Raw genomic sequence first — 9,956 nt, forward strand, 5'->3', positions numbered from 1 at the left:
AAAAAACAATTTCATAACATGAAGTCATCTCATCAAAAATAGCAATTGAGAAGAAGAATTAGCTTATAAAAATTATTATTATCGCACCACAAAACGATATATCGCAATCGATATATCGTTGAACTTAAATTAGTTTCAAGTTTGACTTAAAATTAAACAATTATATACCAAGTTTACATTACAAATTAAAAATAATATATTTTTAAAAATATTTTAATTCATTTTCTTTTAATTTTGATTGGTTCTTTTTGGTTGCGTCTTATTGTGATATGTTGATGTCGTTTGATATGCCAGGCCTACGGCTCATCGGTCATGTCGTATTGTACTGCAACTTATGACAAAGATATTTAATTTCAGCTTATCCACTTGCAATCTCTGAAGCCGTTACATACATTTCATGACATGAATGGCCGCCTCCAACCAACAACCATCTTAATGACTTGCATTATGGCTTTATCGTACATAGCCTTAATACCAAGTATCCTCTAAAACTAAAACACCGTTAGAATATCTAAAAGAAATGAATACCCAAAGCCATTCTCTGGCTCTCGCCTCATAAAACAGTGAAGATGAAAAGTATACTTTCCTAAGAAGCAAGATAAATTAAAAATTTCCTGCTGTAATGGCCCATACATTTATGTCATGAAGTCTGTTAAGATTACGCTGGTCGGTTATCCATGTGAAGTCTTTTTAGTCAGATAACGCTAGTGTCAAGTATGGATGTGGCAAGTTGGTTATGTTATATAGACAAAACTTTACATTATTATCCAAATAAATAATTACAATTTATGGGGAAGAAAATCTATGGCAAAGACAAAGCATCCTTGCTTTTGCAAAAATTAGTAACATTCCGCATGGTTTTGCATCTAAGTTTAGCATGTTCTAATACGCTATCAAATCTTTTTTTTTGTAAACTGAGGCAGTACTCTATTAATAAAAGTAGAAGAAATTACATATTGCGGCAAGTCTCAACCCGCCCAAAAGGGAAACCGGGTGACCATCGAAGGTTTTTTACAGCCATCCAAAAAAAGTAGATAACCAGTCTATCTAACCAAGCAAAAATCCCATCTATTCTTACTACTAACAAACTGATTTTTCCTTGGAACATTAACATCTAATATAACATAGTCCAAAAAGAAATTGATAAACACCTCTTTGCAGCATTTCCATATCCTACTGGTTCACTGTCTTTGGCTGGGGCTCGCTCTCCGCCTTGACCTCCATTCCACATGCTTTAAACAGCTGCAGAATTTTGTCCAACTTCATGTCTTGCATTATAAGAGTAATTTGTATATTCTTCAGCTCCCTTTTGAGGGTGGGGATCCCTTGAGCCAATTCCACCATTTCCAAGGCCACTTGTTCCATAGCTTTGGCCATTAATCTCTTCATGCCCCAATATACATGTAGTGACTGCTTATATAAAGACATCCTACCTCTTGTGTGGCCCGGGTCAGGGATAAAGCACTCCCAATCATCCATTTCAGGCTCAGAGATTTCCTGCATGGCCTCTTCCTCTAATTGATCTATGATTCTTCTGATTTTCGGGTTGGTATCATGAAGATATGCTTCCTCTGCCTCCTGCAGTTTCTTCCTCATATCCCTCTTCCCTCTTTTCCTGCCACTGACCTCACTAGCTGATCCCTCCTCAAATCCAGATCTTTGAGTCCGACGTCCTCGACCCCGACATCCTACAGGCCTCCCTCTACCTCTCTGTAAACCACTACCACGCAATCCCCTGCTCCTTCCACATCTTCCACCCGCTTCCTCTGCGTCAGCTTCCGAATCCTCATTCCTATCGCCACCCATATCGCTGCTATGCTGCTTCCCCTTACCAACTTTACCTCCCGTAGACCGACATTGCTCCTCCTCTAAAATATAGTCCCGTATATCAAATTCCTCCTCAGACTCGTCCGGGATGTCCAAGTAAATCCGCTGAAAGGTATCCCCAACCGGGCTTTTTCCTTTCTTGTCCGCACTAATCCCCTTGCTTCGCGTCCACCTACCTTCGCCCCTTTCTTGACTTGCTGCCATATTGCTTGCCTGCAACTGTATCACCTTCGTAGCTTTCCTCCTCCCTTTACTGCAATGAACTCCTGAGTTATTCCTTCTCTCCTCTCGACTATATGCAAGCACAAATGAATCCCTGCGCGGCCACCTTTCCTTCTTGAATTTGCATTGCTGCCCACCCTCTTCATTAATACACGTCGCACTTGCTTTGTTATGATGCGAGACGTACACTACCTGTCTGACATTTCCATCACTCCTCCTCGGTTCTTTGTCCCTTATCGTCCTTGGGAAGGTCATCTGTTCCATGATATAATCAAATTCACCTGCGATAACTATAAGTTTATATGCGCTATTCTTCATACACCCTATTCCAGCATTAATTGTACTGTCTTTTCCCCTCCTATCCTCAATCAGGAGGCGGCTAATCTTCCCTCGCTTGCGCAGTAGCCTCATCATTATCTTGACTTAATATATTTTTTAACTCATTCCACCTTAACTCAGCCTGAAATGATGTCCAGCTACCGTCCATTATCCTGTTCGGCGCTCCACTTCCCCAATTGGCCAAGAGATCGGCAGCCTTATTCCCATTCCTCATAACATGCGTTATTATTATATATTCTATCATCCCTAGCAGCCCTTCTATATCCTGTATAATCCCTGCTGTCCGCCAGCTCTTCGCCACGTGATCCCATCTTTTGCCATCCCTTAATTTCTTGAGCATATCTATTGTAATCTGGGAATCACCTTCAATTTCGAGATTCCTATAACCGTTTCAGACTGCAATTCGGAGTCCATTATATACTGCCCATAATTCCGCTTCATTATTTGTCATTTCCCCTCCCCATTCAGCATACACCCACCGTGTAATACCTCTGCTGTCTCTGAATATACCTCCCCATCCTGCTTGTCCAGGGTTACCCTTCGATGCCCCATCGAAGTTCAATTTGATCCGATCATCACCTGGAAATCTAAAATGATTTGGACTTTGAATGCGAGATCTATTTTTCCTATCTGTATTGGGATATATCATCGTAAAATCAATATTCAATTTTGAAACTATTCGCTGTTCCTCCGGATTTAGCTTCCAATCATCCTCGTCCCAAACTTCAGACAAAACCGTTTCTTTGATCGATCTACATATTGTATCCCAAATTCTTGATTCATGGCAGCTCTTGTCTCGGAAGAGTCTTCGATTTCGTTCTTTCCACACTTCCCATATTACAAATCCAACCGCTAAATTCCATAGCCTCCTTACAACTTTACTTTGAAAATTCCCCTTTCCCCAGTGAATTATAGTATTCCGAAGACTATCTGGATCCCTGTTTGACTTACCAAAGAGTACCCTAAGTTCTTCCCAGAGACTCCGAGAATATATACATCGATTCAATAGGTGCTCCTGATTCTCTATCTCTTTATTACATAGGTAACATCTTGATGGTCCATTCATACCTCTTTTCTGAATATTTTCCCAAGTTAGAATCCTTCCTCGACACACCAACCATGCAAAATATGTTACTTTTGGCCACCATTTTGCTTCCCAAATCTTCTTCCAGTCTATTGGTTCTTCGTCCCTTTCCTCTTTGGTTTCCCAATAATAAGCTTCTTTAACTGTAAACATCCCCCGCATCGCTTTACCCCATCGTAGGATATCTTGACCCTCTCTTATCTTAATTTTCCTCGATTCAATTTCTCTAATATACATTTGCCCAGTCTCCGGATTTATCCTATCATCCCATTCCTGCGGCCTTTTCCACACTCTCCATGTATCATTTAATGCTTCTCTTCTCCAATAATCCCTCACATATTCCATTCCTGTTGTTTGCGCTATAAGTTGAATTTCATGGAGATATTGGTTCCTATTCAGCCTATCAAACTGTTGCCATCTTTCCTCCCAAAATCTTGCTGAACTTCCTTCGCGAATTTCCCAGAAGGCCAGGTTCCTAACGATATCCCTATTATTTCTTGCTAAATCCCATATTTGTGATCCTCGTGGATTCCCTTCTGTTCTTAGCCGCCCTTCAATGGTACCTGGCATATCATATTTTTGATTCCATATTCTTTTCCACACGTCAGTTCCCCCCTGTACCCATCTCCACCATAATTTCGCTCCCAAAACCTTGTTAACTATTTCCAGATCTCTAATCCCAAGGCCTCCTTCCTCTTTCCTCTTGATGATATTCTTCCATGAAACCAGAGTCCATTTTTTCTGTTGCTGAGGTCCCCCCCAAAGAAATTTACCCATCATTTCTCGCAATCTAGAAAAGACGCCTTTTGGAGCAGCCATAAGGGATAACTGGTATATGGGAATAGATAATAATACCGATTTTAAAAGGATAACTCGACTTGCTATATTCAACATTCTGAATGACCAACTAGCTAATCTTTTCCTGATCCTGTCCAACAAACTCTGCCAATTCTTAATGCGATTTGAGTTTATATCCAGTTGGATGCCCAAATACTTTGTAGGTAACTCTCCCTGCCTAAAGCCTAAAACTCGTGTTAAATGGGCTTTGACCGCTTCAGGTGAATTAAAGATAAAGGTACAAGATTTATCATTATTGATCATCATGCCTGAAGCGTTCATGAAAACTTCTAAGATATGCTTGAATCTCCTTACCTCTCTAAGCGACGCTTCTCCAAACAGCATCAGATCATCAACAAACTGTTGATGTGTAATGACTAGATTATTCCCCCACAATCGAAGGCCTTTGATTCTTCTTTCACTTACTTCGGTTTTCAGTTTTCTACTTAATCCTTCCATAGCCAAGATGAATAAGAATGGCGAAATTGGGTCCCCCTGCCTAATGCCCCTGGTGGCATTAAATGTATCTGTAGGAATACCATTGACCAGAATTGAGAAATTCGGAGTAGAGATCATACTGATTATCCATGCTATCCACCTATGTTCAAATCCAAAAGCTCCCAAAACCTCACTGAGATACCTCCAGTTCAATCGATCATAGGCCTTAGACAAATCCAACTTCATAAGCATCCCTTTCTTCTTCCTCACTTTTAAAGAATGTATAACTTCCTGAGAAACCACTATACCATCTAAGATTTGTCGACCTTCCACAAAACCAGTCTGTTCAGGCGCAATTAAAGTAGGTAGGAGAGGTTTCAACCTTTTTGCAATCAGGGTGGATATAATCTTATAGATGACATTACACAAGGCTATGGGTCGAAAGCCCTGTGGTTCGTCCGAATTATTACTTTTAGGAATCACGGTCAGGAAGGTTGAGTTAATACCTGGCCATATACGCTGTCTGATTCGTGATTCTTCCACCGCCTCTAATATCTCTGTTCCTATAAAGTGCCATCTTGCCTGAAAAAATTCCACTGTATAACCATCCGGACCAGGAGCCTTGTTCCTACTCATATTCATAACTAGTTCTTCTAATTCTTCCAAGGTTACAATCCGCATGAGTGCCCTGTTTTGATCCTCTGTTACTATTCTTGGTATCTCCCTGCAGATATTAGTAATGGCTTCCTCTCTATCTCTTAGCTCTTCCGTTAAAATCCCTTTAAAGTAATCCACTAGAGTCTTTTCGATATCTACCTGTTCTATCACTCTGTCTCCTGCTGCATTCTTAATTGAAAAGATTATGTTCCTCTGTCTATGTTGGATCATAGCTTGATGGAAGAATTTGGTATTTCTTTCACCTTCCCTTAACCACCGTACCCTTGACTTTTGTCTCCACAAAATCTCCTCTTGTTTTCTTCTCTCCTCTAACTGACTGATAATTCTCCCTTCCTCCCTACTCTTCTCTTCGTCCCTGCCATCCAAAATTATTTGTTGCTGGATTACCTCCATTTCTCCTTCTAATTTCTGCTTAGCCTCCATAATGTTCCCAAATTCTTTCCTATTCCATTCTTTAATTCTTTGTTTGATTGCCTTGAGCTTCAATTGTATAGTATGCATTTTCCCTTTGCCCCTGATAGTGCATTGCTTCCACCAATCTTCTACTTTCCTTATAAATTGTGGATCTCTGAGCCAAAAGGATTCAAATCTAAAAGGTCTCTTCCCTTTGACCTGCTTAATATCAATATCTAACTGAATAGGCCAATGGTCAGATCCCAGAGTAGGGAGAATTTTAGCTTCAATGAACACATCCCGATTTAAAATTTGCTCCGAGAGCAGAAATCGATCCAGTCTAGACGCAATCTGATTCTGGCCTCCTCGTCTATTGTTCCAGGTATGTACTCCATTCGTTGTTTGAATATCTACTAGCCTCAGATCCCTAATCATATCGCTGAACTCCTCCATATTCGGATCATCTCTCCTTATTCCTCCTCTCTTTTCTCCTAGATTCCTAATCATATTAAAATCCCCTCCTATTATCCACGGGGTGTGCGGGATTAAACCTCTCAAAGTATGGAAATTCTTCAAAAAATCTTTCCTCTCTCTATAATTATGAGGCCCATATACCCCAGTAAACAAAATTCTTTCCCCCATCCCCACTAATCTAAACAGACCAGCAAGGATTCTAGGTAAAGTAAACCAGTGTTCAAAAATTACCTCTTCCGGGTTCCATAAAATAGCCAAGCCCCCTGCTGTCGCTATTGCATCTAGTGCCATAACCTCGTATCCTAACTTCAATTTCCTTACAATTTCTATCATCTGTTGGCTATCCACTTTCGTTTCCTGAATGACCATAATGCTTGGTTTTTCTTTCTTCACTCGTTCCTTCAAATATCTTTGTTTCCCTTGACTGTTAAGTCCTCTGATATTCCAGCTTAGAACAATCATTTAAAACTTTTTGGGGGTTTGTAGAAATACCTCTGAAAGAGGTATCACCCTTCCTGAATTTACTAAAGTCTCTCCCACAGCTTGGATTGATTCACTTAACGTTCTTCTCCCTTTTTTCCTTCCATTCTTACCTTGACTATCCCCTTCTGGACTTTGGGAGTCCTGATGGCCTTGATCTGACCTGTTTGCTAGAAGTTCTGCCTTCTTCTCCTTATATCTTTGAAAGGTTTCCTTATACAATTGTTTTTCTTTTTCTGGGATGAACCTTTCATCCAATTTTTTCCAGTCATTTAATAATTTCTTCATTATTTTTTCTTCCTCATTACCCTCTTCTTTGACAATCTCTTTACCCTTCATGATTTGTTCTGTGATATCAGGTCGTACTCCTTCCTCCTCTTCCTTCTCTCTGCTTGGGCTCCTACTTTTCCTTTTTCCATCTTTTATAATTTCCATTGGAGCTGGCTCATTGATATCCCTTTCCTGTTCCATTGTAATTTGCTCATTAATCTCCTTATCCTGTTTTTCTGCTTCAACCTCTTCTTCTTGCGTTTGGAGAATGTTGAACTTGTTTTTATTCTCAAGTGATGCATTCCTTTCCTTGGGTTGCAGTTTTGAAGATCCCAGATTTGGTTTCCTTCTCCTCTGTACCTCTATGAATTCATTTACTTCACCTTCCACCCCTTCTCCTGCTCTGCTTTCCTCCTGCTTATCTTTCTCTACTTCCATTGTTCGAATTTGTGGACAATCCTTTACCAGATGTCCATATACATGACAACGTCTGCACCGAAACGGTATATGTTCATAATCAATGGGTTGCTGCCAAAGTTCATCCTGATATTCAAGCTCAATAGATTCCGGTAAAGGGGCTGAGATATTCATGTATACACAGATCCTGGCATAGGAATTATATTTTCCCCTTTTCGTTGATTCTGCCACCTTCACAAAAGTACCAATCGAATTTCCAATTCCTTCCAATATTTCAGGGTCCCAAAATTCATCCGGAAGCCCAAATAAACGGACCCAAATCGGAGCTGCCATGATTTTCTCGTCATCAGGATTGTATCTATCTTCCCAATATCGCATAAACAAGCCTGCATTATTCATAAAGTGTGGTCCCTCCTCAAAAACCCTTTCCTTATCCTGTAAGTTTGCAAAGATGACTGTAAAGAATCCCTTTGCCCCCAATTTAAGATCGATATGTCCTCTTGGTTTCCATCGCTGTTGAATCCATCGCGTAAGATCCCTTTCAGATGGCCAGTACCCTATGAATTTACAGATTAACGCGTGATCTCTCATATAACAACGGTAATCTTCCAGCTTATTATTTGGTATTACATACCTGGGCTTTTTCTGTGCCCTAGGAAGGCATTTATTCACCAATCTTGCTTGCCATTGATTCCCCAGTACTGGCATTGCCTTACTTATCTCCGTCACCCTTCCGTTCCCACCTTCACTTCCAGAACTTCCAGCCATTACATCCCTATAGGAGGGGATCTCTCCCCTCCCCTGCCTTTCACCCATTCCTTCGCTCAATTCGTTAAACCCTCTATCTTTTGTCAATCTTATCTTATAACTAGCAATTGTCTGAACAGAACCACGTGAATCTCTACAATAAAGGACGTGCCTCTCTCTGCTCCAGCACACTCGCTGGCTATTACGACACTACGACTCTGCAATCATTCACTAAATCCCTGTACAAAATTTTCGCTAACCCTCCCCTTCATACTCGAAACACATAATGCCAATTATAATACGCTATCAAATCTTACATAGTAAAGCAAAACCGCAAAAATATGTGTGAGATTGGAACAGTGATTTGAGAGAGAATGAGAAGAAAAGAATAAAAGAAAAAGACAAAAACTTTGACGGAAATGATAATAAATTTATTAAAAACTAAATATAGGATACATACTTATTTTCGCTATAAGGTTTTTTTTTGGAATTTGTTGAATTTGGAGGAGCCTCTCGAGAACAGTTTGAGAAAAATAAAGGAAAATACAATTATAATGATAATACAAAGGAGTGCACTAAAAAATAATGTGGAATTTCTAATAGTTTTAGAAATAGAAATCCTACATCACCCTTGATGACAATGTATGGTTCCATTATTATTGCCAAATCGACAAAGGTATTTTTATGGATGTGTTGTTGTATAAGAGCTCATGCTCTATAATGAATATAAATTAGTTTTTGTTTTCGAATTATTCATCAATATTATGCTTATTTTTAATTATTAATGATTGGACTCTTATTAAGCTGCCTTTATTTTTTATTTTTATTTTGCATACATCTAGCAATCAAGAAATCGTGCTCTATTTGTAGTTGTACTAACGTACAGAAAACATTGGAAGCGCATTTATTAGTCTTAGGTAAGACTCTGAACGCTAGTTCAGAGGAGGACCCATGTGATCCACCGGAGTAGTGGCTGCAAAATTAATTAATATATAATTATTTAATTTAAATGATTATATATATTTACGTCAATAAGTTTTTAATTTAAATGATTATATATTTCGGTTGATATGTTTTTCTTTTCAATCAGATTATATATATTATTTTTAGTAAAAAAAACGAGTTATTTTGAACAGATTTAGAATCAAATCTAACTGACTGCCACTATAAACCTAGACTAAGTGTAATAGGCAATAGCCTGCAAGCTGCACACAATAACAATTAACTCATGCCTCAATAACAATTAACTCATGCCTCAACAAGAGAGGAGAGGTGAGCTCAGGGGTTACCTACTCTTCTAACCAAGACATAACAGACCATATACTCAATAAAATTTGAACTTCCATCTCACAAATTTCACGCATCGAAACTTACCGACCCGGTATCACTATATTCATTTACATGGATTTGTTACGAGTGATCTGCCGGGGAAAGTGGAAGAGTTGAAATCGCCATCGTTTTAAAGGGAGTTGCAGTCATTTTCTCCTTTGCAGCCACTGACGTGAACCACTATCGAGTCCGAGCCGCTTAGCGTGATGTGGAAGTACGAAATTTTTATAATAATGATTTCTTGAGCAATTTGATTGGGTTATGTGGCACAAAGCTATTTATTCGGAGTCTTTTTTTTTGGGTTTTTCTCGTCCCTTAAAAAAGTGTTGAAACTGTAAAATAAGAATCGCTTAGCTGGCTCTGTAATGTTTGATAAGAATAGGGGACTCGGCTTTTTCAATGTGTTGTCTAACGTTAGTTC

At 39.3% G+C, this 9,956-nt stretch overlaps 1 protein-coding gene across 1 annotated transcript; it reads right to left on the reverse strand.

The window, feature by feature from the left end:
* Positions 1 to 2,779: 2,779 nt before the first annotated feature.
* Positions 2,780 to 8,227, reverse strand: LOC149166282 (uncharacterized). The gene is made up of 3 exons (XM_089430118.1): positions 7,705 to 8,227; positions 6,886 to 7,620; positions 2,780 to 6,726 (listed from the first exon to the last, which is right to left on the reverse strand). Exons 1-3 carry the CDS (start codon positions 8,225 to 8,227, stop codon positions 2,780 to 2,782), a joined length of 5,205 nt encoding a protein of 1,734 aa, XP_089286244.1.
* Positions 8,228 to 9,956: the final 1,729 nt, after the last annotated feature.

Source organism: Pinus tabuliformis, chromosome 5_1, assembly GCF_031772625.1.
Source record: "Pinus tabuliformis cultivar Carrire ecotype Pingquan chromosome 5_1, CPIR1, whole genome shotgun sequence".
In the NCBI taxonomy this organism is placed as follows: domain Eukaryota; kingdom Viridiplantae; phylum Streptophyta; class Pinopsida; order Pinales; family Pinaceae; genus Pinus; species Pinus tabuliformis.